The following is a 14,418-nucleotide window of genomic DNA, read 5'->3' on the forward strand; positions in this document are numbered from 1 at the left end:
TTTAAAAAAAGGAAAAAGACAGACTTGCTATGTCAGTCAAACTTTAAAACACAGTATTTTACAAGCTTCTCTAAAGAGGCTACTGCACTTTGGCAACTGTTTCTAAAAAGTAGGATTGCTTAGGTAAGAAACTAGACAATCCTTCTTAACAGTGATTCCCTTTTGGGGGCCTTAGCCCTCCCAGAACAAGGTCTACAAAACTTATCTCACTTTTAAGATAAAGTAGTTAAGTTCCATGAGTTTGAGCAAACTCCGGGAGATAGGGAAGGACAGGGAAGCCTGGCATGCTGCAGTCCATGGAGTCTCAGAGTCGGACTCAACCGAGCAACTGAACAACAAAGTAAGTTTCCTTAAGTCATAAATAAGAAAGCCACCTAGATTCCAGAAGGAATCAGATAGACCAACAGGCCAGTCACAAATGGAGGTACTTTTAAAGTACAAATGACTGAGTAATTAACACTGCTGGGGGAAAAAAACTGTACAGAGAAAAAAGCAAAGCCAAATATTTTGAATACGTACAACTACGACAGGCTTTTTTCATCAAACAGTGTCCAAACTAAATTCGAGTTAACAGATAGGAGTAGATCTTCAAAATGTCTATAATCGAAATCAATTTCAGACTAACCAAAAGCAGGCTTTATTGAATCTACACCACAGTTAGCTTAGCTGGAAATTGCAATCGCCCTCTAATTTTCATCAGCTTACATGTGACTTCTCCAGGTTGTTAAAATAATCACCTTGCTCTCTAGTCTGATGCCAGTGCTAGATACTACAACAGAGGAACAGAGTGGACAGGTTCTCTGGTTTGGTTTTGACTTCAAGCTGATTTAAAGATGACACTTGAACACGATCATTCTAAACTCAATATTGGGACTTGTGACATGAAGGGGAGAAAAAGTCACCTGCATCTAATTTAAGGTGACACGATGCATTTTGATAGATATAATTTTTTGTCTGCCCTTACATTCTTATCGTTTTTTGAAAAGTCTAATCAGGAAAAATAAAGACGCTTTAACAAGTCACTGAACACAGGCAGGACTATTCAACTTTCCTCTCCCCTGATAAAATAAACCCAAGCCCAGAGACCACGGTGTACACCTGTTAAATCGTCAGGGACCGGCTGTATTTTTCGTTTTTTTCTTTTTAATGATACTTATCTGACTGTTACGTGATCTATTCGAAAACATCTTCCCTGCCCAAATAACATATCCGGGAAAGATGCTGAATGTCAATAATTCTTCTCTGGGCTTGGGCACCTAATGAGCTTCTTTCTCGGTCTTAACAACAGCCACCACCACCTTTTCTCCTTCTTTTTGCAGGAGGGAGGAAAAAAAGCACACCAACCCCAAACCACCGCGACCACTGGTCCGGGTGGGTGTCCGCACGGCCTGATGGAGACGCGTCCTCCCCCACCCGGCCGCCGAGCCACAGGCGAGGAATACCAAAGAAGGCTCCCCGCTCCCCAAGTGTCATTGTTTGCTAATTTCCTGATGTGCCCTCCGACTTGTTTACGCGGAATCACATCCTGCCTCCCCCCTCACCCCCAGCCGCACAACTTTCCTCGCCGCCCGGCGTGTGTGCGGCCGAAGCCCCACTCGGGGAGGGGACCCGGGGCGGGGGGGTATCAGGAGCCCCGGCCCTCGGAGTTGGCCGCACCGGGGCCGGGGGCTGTTTACGCGGCGGCCAAGTCCTCCCTCCGCCGCCCGCACGCCCCCCGCCCGGCCCGGCCCGGCCCCGCTTACCTCGGTTCACCAGTTTGAAGCTCTGCGATTTCCTGCTCCGCTTCCTCTCCGAGAACTCCATGGTGCGGCGGGCGGGCAGGGCAGGGGCTGCGGCCGGGGGCGGCCGGGCGGAGGGACGGAGGGAGCGGCGGCCGAGGCGGCGGCGGCGCTGGCTCTTGTCACCCGGCAGCAGGAGCGCGGGGACCAAGGTCCGTCTCTTGGATCCGCAGGGGGGAGGCACAGGCAAGGGAAAAACCACTCGAGCCCGCCCGGGGGCTGCGGCCGGCGGGGCCGGGCGGGAGGCGCTCTCCCGGGCGAAGTTGCCCCCTCCTGGCCGCCGCTCAGCTCGCCCCCCGACCCCAGCTCATCCCCGGCTGCCGGGCGAGACGCCGCCGGAGCCGAACTTTCCTTTGGGGAGCGAGTTGGGGGCGGGGAGGGCGGGCCGGGGCTGCCGGCGCCCTGGGCGCTCGCCGCGGGCCAGCCTGGGTGCAGCTCCCGACGCGGCGGCGGCGGCGGCGAGCGCGGCCCCGGGGACGCGGCGGGCGGGCCGAGGGCGGCGGCGGCGGCGGCGGCAGGGTGCGAGCCGGGTCGGGGCGCTGACCGCCCCCGCGGGAGGAGGGGCGCCGGGAGGAGGCGGCGCCGCCGGGACCCCGGGGCCACCTGCTGGCGGAGCGCGGCCGCCGCCATCCCCCGGGGCCCGGGCCGCCGCCACCCACCGGCCTGGCCGCGCGGCTCCCGGAGGAGGAGCCGGAGGCCGCGGCGCAGCGCCCTCGGCCCGGCCGGCCCGCCCGCCCCCGGGGACCGCCGTCCCTGCCAGGCGCTGGGGTCCCGACGCAGGTGCCTCGGGGGCCGGCGAGTCGGGGTGCGGCTGCCCGGGGGGGGCCTGGCTCCCGCCTCCGAGCTCGCTTGCATCTTCCCGGGGCCGATCTTGTTCTCAACGGCCCTGGGTGTCGGCGACCCTCCTGGCCAGCCCATTCCTGTCGCGTGAGATTCAGGGTATCGGAGGACAGACACTGGTTTCAGGCAAGTTTTAGGGGGAAAAAAAAAATCAACCAAAACCCCAAAACTTACCCATCTGAGCTCTGCAAGGAAAAGAGATTTTAGAATTTTCTGATCAGCCGAGTATGGAAAAGAGTGAGCTTCAGTTCTTTACTCCAATGCGAGGAGGGATGTAGGAAGATTGGGAGTTAAGTTCAAGGAGAGAACTTGGAATGTGGGGCTTGGAGAGGGTGGATGGGGTGAGCAATGCGACGTCAGTGGGTGCCCCACCTCCCTTCTGACTCTTAGGGAAGACATGGCCAAGGCAGGTGCACAGGGCTCTGCCAGAATAATCGGCAGCAACGCAAAGCTTGTGTTAGTTTTATATTGCATTCTTTTCTAGGGAGCTAAGAGTACTCCATTGCTTTTTCACAACAACTTGATTGTGGGGATGGAAGAGAATTCTATACCAGCGGGGACTGGCAGGTCAGAAATGTGATCTGATAAGCTGAAAAGTACCGCCACCAAACTGGTCATCTCTAGACGCAAATACAAAGAGAGTAAAGAGATGGATGTCGGAACCAGCACTGTGACAAGTTCAAGTGACCTCAAAAGAGTGGAGAGAATAAGTGGGGAGGGTATGTTGATAAATGTGGTAACACTGCCAACCTCACTCCAATGAAGAGGCAGCTGCTCAGGACTCACTCTTTTTTTATTTTTTTTTTTTTTGATTAATTTTATGTATTATTTATTTTTGGCAGTACTGGATCTTCCTTGCTGGGCAGGTTTTTCTCTAGTTTTGGTGTTCAGGCTTCTCTTTGCAATGGCTTCCCTTGTTCTGGAGGCTCAAGGGCTCTGTAGTTTCGGTTCCCAGGCTTTAGAGCCACAGGCTCAGTATTTGTGAAACTACTTAGTTGCTCCGCAGCATGTGGGATCCTCTGGGATCAGGGGTCGAACCATGTCTCCTGCATTGGCAGTCAGATTCTTTACCATGGAGACACCAAGGAAGCCCCAGGATCCCCTCTTATTTAACAGGGACGCCTAAGAGAAAGGGATAAGTTGGAGGCAACCTGCATAAGCACATACACACCAGGAAATCAAGGAACCAGGTAACCCATCATATAGCAGAAGCAGAGCCTGGTACACCTTCCGAGGTCTTATATTAGGTCAGTTCAGTTCAGTTCAATTCAGTCGCTCAGTCGTGTCCGACTCTTTGCGACCCCACGAATCGCAGCACGCCAGGCCTCCCTGTCCATCACCAACTCCCGGAGCTTACTCAAACTCATGTCCATTGAGTCGGTGATGCCATCCAGCCATCTCATCTTCTGTCGTCCCCTTCTCCTACCCCCAATCCCTCCCAACATCAGGGTATATTAGGTGGTATATATGTAATAAGTGGGAAGGCTGGTTTCAAAGTGAGAAAAAGGACAGTTCAGGGGACTTCCCTGGTGGTCAGGTGGTTAGGACTCTGCACTTAATGCAGGGGGCTCAGGTTCCATCCCTGGTCAAGGAACTATGATCCTGCATGCCAGTGCAACAGGGGCCAAATAAACAATGAGGAGTGTTCCTTTTGTTCCCTAAAATGAACCCTTAAATAAGAGGTTTTTAACTTTTGCTCACTGTCTCCTTGGAGATTATGTTCAGAGTTCAGGGCCTTTTCCTAGAAAATATGTGTAGGACAAACAAAATTATATACATTTTTCGGAGTTCTAAAAGGTAGCAGAAAGGATTAAAGTGATAGCAAGGATTGGTCAACTACTCTATTTGGTTTTCTACTGTTTTTTTTGCCTCTCTTTCTTTAAAACCATGTACCTGAACGTGTTTTGAAGATTTCTGAAGAAACAAAACACCTGATTCTGTCCCCTGGGCGGGGACCCTTTCTTTCTATTTTTAGTGCCTTTAAAAATGTTATTCCAGAAGCCACAGGCTGAGGACTGTACTGATTGAAAAACATTTAGGATCGTTCATGCCTTGGAGCATAAAATGAGACTTTATTATGCTTGCTATGATAAAATCATTGAAGGTGCCATACCAAGAAGCAGATCCCTAGGGGGATATTAACAACTTAGCATTTTCAGTTCAAGTGGGAATATGAATTCCCTTTGCTGAAGAAAATATTTTTTATATAGTTAAGAAAAGATATTTCATTGTGATAATGTTTTAAAATAATGATTATTCTCTTTGACCCTTCTTCCTGGTTCAACAGAAATGGTCTGCGAGGAAGTTGGTCTACAGAGGCCATAAGTCAGCCTTGTCCTATTAACAGGTAGAGAAAATCGGCAAATACTTGTTTATTCTCCACATTGTGCAAATCACCATACCTTTATATAACAAAAAAGGTAATATATTCAAAATTACCATTAATAAAAGATTAAATAAGAGGGCTTCCCTGGTGGCTCAGTGGTAAAGAATCTACCTGCCAATGCAGGAGATGCTGGTTCAATCCCTGGGCCAGGAAGATCCCATGGAGAAGGAAATAGCAACACACTCCAGTAGGTGTCCGGGAAATCCCATGAACAGAGGAGCTCGGGGGGATACAGCCCATGGGGTCCCAAAGAGTCAGACATGACTTAAGCGACTAAACTAGAACAAAAGATTAATAATGATGTTTAATTAGAGATTGCTTTAAGTGGTAGATATTAGTCACTTGAGCTGCCATACAAAATGCAATAGATGAAGTGGTTTCAACAATTGAAATTTACTTTCTCATGGTTCTGAAGACTAGAAGCCCCGTATTCAGGTCTGGCAGGATCAGTTCCTGGTGCGGGCTCTCTTGTTGGCTTGTAGACAGCTGCCTTCTCACAGTGGTGGAAAGAGAGTTTTGATCTCTTCTTATAATCCCATCATCAGTGCCTCATCCAAAACCTGATTACCTCCCAAAGGCCCTGCCTCTCAGTACCCTCACGTTTGGGGGTTAGAGCTTCAACATAGGAGTGTGAGGGCAGGGAACACAATTCAGCTTGTAGCAGTATTTTGTTTGGTATTTGGTTTGGTTTGGTTTTTTTGGCTGCCACGCAGCATGCAGGATCTTAGTTCACTGACCAGGGAACTTGTGCGCCTTGCAGTGGAAGCACAGAGTCATAACAGCTGGACCACCACGGAAGTCCGTAACAGTCTGTTGTTTTTGAGTTTTTAATGTAGGGGTGTTCTGCACAATCCTACAGGAGATATATTAAGGTCATTTTTTCTGTCTCACTAGTTCAGGTTTCCCCAAAGGTTTTAGAGCCACAGGTTTACATATTATTAAAGCTCAGGGAAAACTGGTCAAATATTTCATGACTTCAGGTAGGCCAAATATTTAATCATATGACCATTCTAGAATTCAGTTGATTGTAGATAAAGATTAAAGATAGGTTTTAATCTCTGATAAAGGCAGGTAATTTGGCCAGAGAATACTTAAGCAACCTTAACCCTAATTTTTAAAAATCCTTTTCTGAAAACTCTGTACTGAGAAGAGCAGCATTAAAAAGATCTCCATCTTTATTTAGAGCCCTGCTGTCCAATAGAAATATAATGCAAGCCATAAATGGAATTTAAAGTTTTCTATCAGCCACATTTTTAAGAAGTAAAAATAAACAAGTTAAATTTATTTGAATAATACATCTTATTTAACCCAGTATATTAAAAATATTATCATTTTGATATGCAATCAATATAAAAATACTCAGTGATACAATTTACATTTCTTTTTCTTTGCACACTGTTTTGAAAATGGTGTGTGTTTTACACTTAGAGGACAAGCCAATTCAGATTAGCTAAGTTCACATATTTAATAGCCACATGTGGCTAGTGCTACCACATTAGACGGCTCAGATTTACAGGAACTATATGATTTGAACCACACTATGTGCATAGATAATGACTGTAACCTGGCTGTTATTTATGTAATAACCCTCAAAAAGGAGATAAGTGGGATGGTATTATGGCTTGAGGCTGTTTATAATCTTTGATTGGAGTCTCTGGAATTGAAAATCCTGTCAGTTGATTCTGGAATCCTCCAGGAAGATTAATAAGTATAAATATTAACTTTTCATTTTGTGACGATCACCCATCAGAAGGGTCATGGAAAGAATAGAAGTAAGCCCTACTCTAGACTCAGTTTATCAGTTTGTTGCTGGCATAACTCAAGTTTCCATTTTCATTTACTTCATGGGTTTTAGCAATTATAACTTAAAGGAGGTAGTATCTGTAAGAGATTACTTAAGTGAAGATGAGATCTTGAAATGTGCCACCAAAAACATTACTGTATATTTATATGAGGCTTCTCATATAGGAACTCAAGAATACTTATACATTATCTAATGCTCTTAATTGCTATAGGAAGTTGATAGGTATTAATGTTCCAAATTTGCAAATGAGGAAAATCAGTTTTCATGAGATTGTTTTTTAGTGAAGCTTGAATGCCATGCAGGTTTCCTGACTCTTAAGTGTGATGCATTAACCTTACTTTCTGCCATTTCTTTAAAATAAAAATTTAATGTTTTTTAAATGAAGATCTAACATATATAGTAAAGAACATGAATCTTAAGTATTCACGTCAATGAATTTCTTTTACTTATGTCTACATCCACAGAAAAACCACCCTCTGCCAGGTTAAGATCTAGGACATTTTCAGCTCCCCTGAGGTCCCTCCCAGCAGACAATCTCCCAAGGACACCATAAGTCTAACTAACCTCTATCACCAGAGCTTGGTTTCCTGTGTTCCTGAACTTCATATAAATGGCATCATACAATGTGTACCATTTTGTATCAAGGTTTTGCTCAGCATTATGTCTGTGAGATTCATTCCTGTTGTTGGGTACAAGAGTTCATTCATTTACTTTGCTCTATATTATTTCATTATATAAATATACTGCAATTTTTTATCCATTCTACAGTTGATGGATATTCTTGTACGTTTTAGTTTATGTCTTTAGGTGGACATAAGCACACTGTATCTTGTGTATATGTTCTGTTCATGAGTGGAATTTCTGGATTAGAGTGTGTATATGTGTGTGTGTGTGTGTTTGGCTTTAGTAAGTACTATCGAATAGTTTTCCTGAGTAGTTGTATCAAAAGTTGTACAGTAGTAAAGAATCTGCCTGCAATTCAGGAGACTTGGGAAACTTGGGCTGTATCGCTGGGTCAGGAAGATCTCCTGGAGAAGGAAATGGCAACCTGCTCCAGTATCCTTGTGTGGGGGGGAAATCCCATGAACAGAGAAGCCTGGCTACAGTCTATGGGGTTGCAAAAGAGACATGACTGAGCACACACTCACACATTCTCACAGGCAGTATATGAGAGTGCTAGCTATCCCACATCTTCACCAGCACTTGGTGTTAATCGGAGCATAGTGGTACATTTTTGCCTCATTGGGATTTTAATTTGCATTCCCCAATTGTCCAGTGACACTAAGCACATTTTCATGTGCTTATTGGTCATTTGGACATCCTTTTCTTTCACAGGCCTGTTCAAGTCTTTTGGCCATTTAAAATTTTAATTTTATATTGGGGTATAGTTGATTAACTATTAATGGGCTTCCCAGATGGTGCTCGTCGTAAAGTACCTGCCTGCCAATGCAGGAGATACAAGAGACACGACGACTTCAGTCCCTGGATTGTGAAAATCCCCCTGGAGAAGGGAATGGCAACCCACTCCAGTATTCTTGCCTGGGAAATCCCATGGACAGAGGAGGCTGGCAGGCTACCGTCCATGGGGTTGCAGAGAATCCAACACACTGAGCACATGCAGCACATGGTTAATTGATAACAATGTGTTAGCTTTAGGTGTACAGCAAAGTGATTCAGTTATATTATGCATATGCATGTATCCTTTTTCAAGTTCTTTTTCCATTTAGGTTATTAGAGAATATCGAGCAGAGTTCCCTGTGCTATACAGTAGGCCCTTGCTGGTTATCTGTTTTAAATAAAGCAGTGTGTATACATCAATCCCAGTCTCCCAGTCTATCCCTCCTTCCCACCCTTTGCCATCTGGTAACCATAAATTCATTCTCTGTGAGTCCGTTTCTGTTTTGTAAGTTCATTTGTATTTTTTTTTAACATTCTGCTTGTAAGCGATATCATATATTTGTCTTTTTCTTCTGACTTCACTTAATATGATGATCTCCAGGTCCAGCCCTGTTGCTGCAAATGGCATTATTTCATTCTTTTTAATGGCTCATTTACCAGTTGTTGGTCTTTTTTCTTTCATTTGAAAGAGTTCTATATTTGGATATAAGTCCTTTGTAGAATATTATTTTGCAAATGTCTTCTAATCTGTAGCTCGTATTTTCATCCTGAATGTTCTTAAAACTCTGAATTTTAATGAAGGTAGCTTTATAGTTGACCTGTGAACAACTCTGCAGTTAGGGACGCTGACTCTTGGCATGGTAAAAAATCTGAATATAATTAAAGTCCACTTTCCACCTATGCAGTTCCTCTGTATCCATGATTCCTCTGTATCTAAGGTTCCACATCTGAGGATTTAACCAACTGTGGGTCATGCAGTACTATAAGACTTACTACCGAAAACACTCCAAGTACAAGTCCAAAAACACTCCAAGTACATGTGGACACACACAGCTCAAATCAGTGTTGTTAAAGGATCAATCATATAGATCTTTTCCAGTCACATAAGAAACTTGAATTTGTCAGTGGATCAGTTTCCTGAGGCCGATGTAACAAATTACCACAAACTCGGTGACTTAAAATAATGGTAATTTATTCTCTCCTATTTCTGGGGGTCAGAACTCAGAAATGGGTACCTTGGGGTCACAGTTCGGGTGGCAGCAGGGGACTATGTGCCCTCCCGAGGCACTGGAGGAGATCTGTTCTTGGCCTCTTTCTGGGCCTCACCTCTGCTAGCTTCTGGAGGCTGCAGGCATTCCTTCACTTGTGGCCACATCATTCTGATCTCTGCCTCTGTCTTCATGACACCTGCTCCTCTGTGTGTGTGAAGTCCCACTCTGCCTGTCTCTTTTGTTTATTTTTTTAGCTGGCTGTGTCAGGTCTTGGTTGCATCATGCAGGACCTTTCACTGTGGCACCCAGACTCTCGTTGGGGCACACAGGCGCTCCAAGGACTAGGACAGGGGTCTTTCCGAGGTCCAGTTTTCCGTCTCTTGGTCATAAGTGGCTTCAGTCGTGACCAACTTTTTACGACCCTGTGGGCTGTAACTTCTAGGCTCCTTTGTCCATGGGGATTCTCCAGGCAAGAACACGGAAGTAGGTTGTCCTGCCCTCCTCCAGTGGATCTTCCCCACCCAGGGATCGAACCTGCGTCTCTTCTGTCTCCGGCACCTGCAGGCAGTTTCTTTACCACTAGCGCCACCTGGAAACCATACTTGAGGAGGTGCATTTGAGTACCTTCCTCCTCTAACACTCTAACTTTTTGCCATTGAGTGAGATTCTAGGCAAGTAAGTACTTCCTGTGGCATGAGTGATGTCCAGGCCATAGGGGAAGCTAACCTGAATTTTCTCCCAAATGTTTTAGACAACGTAGCATGGAAGTTTGGAGTGTGTCCTCTGGTTCCAGATCTCTTGGCTTTGAAGCCCAGCTTGATTGCTTCCCACCAGCAGCATCTTGGGCGGTTCATTGTTTGATATAATATAGCATCCTCCCAGCACTGTATCTGAGGACAATTTAATGTAAAGGCTTGGTAATTAGTAGAAGGAGCTGAGCTACTAAACAGGGTAAAAAGCATTCGAGGGCTACAGAGACTGCAGCCATGACGTCTTGGCTGAAGGAGAGGGGACAATAAAGGGACAGAGGACCAGGGCAGGGGCCACCCCAGTCCCACCCCTAAACCCAAGGGTAAGAGTCAGCCCCCTTCAGAGAAGCTGTGGGTACCTCATGTGCTGCAGTCATGGGGTCGCAGAGTCAGACACGACTTAGCGACCAAACAATGACAGCAACAACCTCATATGGGGGAAGACAGTCCAGAAGGTGGGGCCAGAGCTGGACTGCAGAAACTGTTCCCAGTGAGGACAGAGTGGCCAGAAGTTCCGCTGGAGTCCTCCAAGCTGGCCACCAGCCTCCAACATCAAATACCAGCCATGGAGGGCCAGAAGGTGAACAGGATGTCTTCCTGGGGCTGAGGTGTGTCCCTCTGGCGCCCTCTGTTGACAGCCTTGCCCTCCACCAGCCGCCAGCTCAGAGAAGGGCAAGTTTGGATCTGGGAGACAAGGTACATTCAGTTCAGTTCAGTTCAGTTCAGTCACTCAGTTGTGTCTGACTCTGTGACCCCATGAACCGCAGCACGCCAAGGCCTCCCTGTCCATCACCAACTCCCAGAGTCCACCCAAACCCACGTCCATTGTGTCGGTGATGCCATCCAACTATCTCATCCTCTGTCGTCCCCTTCTCCTCCTGCCCTCAATCTTTCCCAGCATCAGGGTCTTTTCAAATGAGTCAGCTCTCTGCATCAGGTGGCCAAAGTATTGGAGTTTCAGCTTCAACATCAGTCCTACCAATGAACACCCAGGACTGATCTCCTTTAGGATGGACGGGTTGGATCTCCTTGCAGTCCAAGCAACTGTCTTCTCCAACACCACAGTTCAAAAGCATTGATAACTGCCAATTATTCAATAATGATCTTAAAGCCTTATGTTATGAGCTGGAAACTAGGGGGTAAGACTTGTAACCCCCCACATAGAATTATTGTAAAAAAAAGTAATTGAATTAACACATAGAAATGCCCAGATCAGGGACTAACACAGTCCAGGTCAGCTCTTCCAACTGGTTTTTATTTATTACCTTATCCCAGGTCCACATCATGAGCTGATATCAAGAGAAAAATGAGACAGTGTCTCTGCCTTCATGAGCCTTATCGTCAAGACCGTCATTAGATGGACAGATCTTAGATGCTTCCCAGTTATCTTTAAGGACTAACACTATCTTAAAGCCTACCTTTAGGAAATTAAAGAGCCTTTCCCCATTCTGTATTGGTTTTAGGGGGGAGAGTTAGCTCTTTTTAACAGAAAAGTATGCATGGTATCTTTCTGTTTTGTTCCTTAACTAGAGAATCAGTGCCAAATGAATATCTTCAAGCTGTATTCATTAGCTGTCTACTCTGTGTCAGGCCATATCTAGGTCCCTTGGTTATAGAAGTGAGCAAGACAAAACAAAAATTTCTGTCCACATGGAGTTTGAATTCTAGAAGGGGTTGGGGGAAAGAGGCAATAAAAAATAAAGATACAGAGTAAGTGATACATACTATGAAGTATAATAAAACTAGGAGCAAGAATTAACTTGATCATTTTCCTCAAGTCTCACTACCTAAAAAGATGTGTATGTGTGTGTGTGTGTGCGTGCGCATGCACACACACACATGCATTTTGGTGCCAGTTCCATGTACATGCTGTGGTTCTATATCAGCTGTGAAAACCAGAAACTCCAGGATCCCTGGTGAGCCTGTGCTGAGAATAGTTTCCAGCTAGCAATTTTGGTCAATTTGAGTTAGATTCTCCTTTGTAAAATCTTCCCTTTGCAATATAAATACATTTGCTTCTTCTGTCAACTCAGACTCATTGTACCAAGTTGCACAAATCCTCGGTGGGTGAGAAAGTCCTCTCCTGCTTGTCAATAGTCTTAATTCTCTTTACTGCCAGATTGGTGGTGATAATGTCTGGTGAGTTGCTAAACCCAGTTTTTCTCACATGTATATCTGAATGTCAACATCTCCGTAAATCTGAGTAGGTCCTCTGTGTTAAATTCCCTTTTTAAAATTCTTCCTCTTTTAAATATTCATGGGAATGGCTGATCTCTATCCCATGAAATAAAAGTAGAAGTTTTAGACTAATCTTCCATTTAATTCCTCCATTCCAAAGACCTTAGAAAACAGGCCTGAAAATTATATGAACCACAAATTTAAAAAGTGTTAGTTTGATATGTCTGAAATTAATGTTTTAATTTATTCACCACAGAATGTCTTCACACATCGCTGTTTTCTGTAATTTATACCATATACTGTCTACTCAAGTTAATGTGTGAAGCATGGTTAAATTATGCCTAAAAAGGAATGTGAAAACGACCCACAGTATGGTGACAGGGGAGGGGTCTAAGTAGGAGTAATGGGGCAAAACTGAAATAAGGCAAACTGAAATGGAAATCTCAGAATAACTCTCAGGTGTCAAAGTTGTGCCTAACTGGAATAAGGAATCTTTCCCTGGTGGTTCAGTGGTAAAGAATCTGCCTGCCAAAGCAGGAGATGCAGGTTTAATTCCTGGTTTGGGAATGTGCCCTGGAGTAGGAAATGGCAACCCACTCCAGTATTCTTGCCTGGGAAATCTCATGGACAGAGGAACCTGGTGGGCTACAGTCCATGGGGATGCAAAGAGTTGGATACTACTGAGTGATTAAACAATAACTGGAATAAATTCTTCAGAAAAAGGCTGAAACGAGCAAATCTACCAGAAATGGATTAGACAAAGTTCTAGAAAATATTTCTAGGGACTTCCCTGGCGGTCCAGTGGTTAAGACTTTGCCTTCCAATGCAGGAAGTGTGGGTTCAATCCCTGGTCAGGGAACTAAGATCCCACATACCTCCTGGCCAAAAACAAAATTTTAAAACAGGATCAATATTTTAACAAAATCCAATAAAGGGTTTAAAAAAATGGTCCATATAAAAAAAAATTCTTAAAAAAGAAGTAGAAAATATTTCTCTAGGGAACAAACAATTTGCACACAGGGCCAAAAAATGTGGACTAGATAATCCAATGGGCTTTTGTTTGTTTCCTATCTTCAGTTTTCAATCTTTGGTTAATCATGTCAAAGAAGGTTTGGGAGAAAGATCAAATGAACAAATTTTATAGAAAGAGATGAATTTTATCCATGTGATTTCATTTGTTCTTTCCCCAGTGTGTGTGACATGCTAACAGGACTTTTATTCATTTTGTGTTGGCTAATTGAGTGCTGGACAAAGTTTGGTAAAGCCGCAGCCACACCTTCGGTGTCTGCAGTCTGTTTTCCACTCCCCTGATCTCATGCTTCAGTCTCATTCTAAAGGAGTCTGGGTGAGAATTGTAAATACAGAGGTCAGTACAGATCCCAAGAATAAAAGACCTACTTTGCATCCCCAGCAAGATGGTCTCTGTGATTCAGTCTGGTTTGTTTTTGGAGATTAATAATATACTGCTAGTTAGTGTTTGTAAATGTTAACCATTTGGAGATTGCATTCATTAATTCACTGAAACTCCTATCTGTGTGCAAATCACTTGCTTCTAGGTTTTAGAACCCTGGGAAATACAGATCTGAGAGATTTCTCCTGCCATCAGTGAGTATACTCTTTGGTTAGCTGCCAAAGTGAGAAAAAGCTGCTGTTTTTCACATGGACTGTCACTTCTAAAACTGAATGAAAAATAGGAAATGGAATTTAGATGGTGAGTGGTTGGGGCTGGGCAAAGAGGATGTGCCAGAGGAGGCCTCCATGTTGGCAAATATAGATTCATTTCCCTCTGTGATGCCTCATGGACTTATTTTTACTCTCCTATTAGGGTTTCCCCAGAGAAACAGAACCAATCAGTTCAGCTCAATTCGGTCGCTCGTCATGTCCAACTCTTTGTGGCCCCATGGACTGCAGCATAACAGGCTTCCTCGTCCATCACCAACTCCTGGAGCTTGCTCAAACTAATGTCCATCAAGTTGGTGATGCCATCCAGCTGTCTCATCCTCTGACATCCCCTTCTCCTTCTGCCTTCAATCTTTCCCAGCATCAGGGTCTTTTCCAAGGAGTCAGTTCTTCT

General features: G+C 44.9%; 2 protein-coding genes across 9 annotated transcripts in view; one reads left to right on the forward strand and one right to left on the reverse strand.

The window, feature by feature from the left end:
* BEND7 (BEN domain containing 7) overlaps positions 1–2,946 on the reverse strand; it is an 86,248-nt gene extending 83,302 nt beyond the window's left edge. For 6 of the 8 annotated variants that reach the window (XM_043884025.1, XM_043884027.1, XM_043884023.1 and 3 more), the window contains exons 1-2: positions 2,793–2,946; positions 1,743–1,938 (exon numbers count right to left, since the gene is read on the reverse strand). In XM_043884025.1, the coding sequence (XP_043739960.1) occupies positions 1,743–1,803 (61 nt within the window). In that variant the 5' untranslated portion in view covers positions 1,804–1,938; positions 2,793–2,946. Of the gene's footprint in view, positions 1–1,742; positions 1,946–2,792 lie in introns of those variants that run through there. The other 2 variants (XM_043884026.1, XM_043884024.1) reach the window with 2 other exon arrangements.
* LOC122681063 (serine/arginine repetitive matrix protein 3-like) lies at positions 1,802–13,126 on the forward strand. The gene is made up of 4 exons (XM_043882791.1): positions 1,802–1,907; positions 1,952–2,748; positions 6,605–6,608; positions 13,114–13,126. Exons 1-2 carry the CDS (start codon positions 1,802–1,804, stop codon positions 2,707–2,709), a joined length of 864 nt encoding a protein of 287 aa, XP_043738726.1. The 3' UTR covers positions 2,710–2,748; positions 6,605–6,608; positions 13,114–13,126.
* Positions 13,127–14,418: the final 1,292 nt, after the last annotated feature.

Source organism: Cervus elaphus, chromosome 23 (genome assembly GCF_910594005.1).
Source record: "Cervus elaphus chromosome 23, mCerEla1.1, whole genome shotgun sequence".
Lineage (NCBI taxonomy): Eukaryota > Metazoa > Chordata > Mammalia > Artiodactyla > Cervidae > Cervus > Cervus elaphus.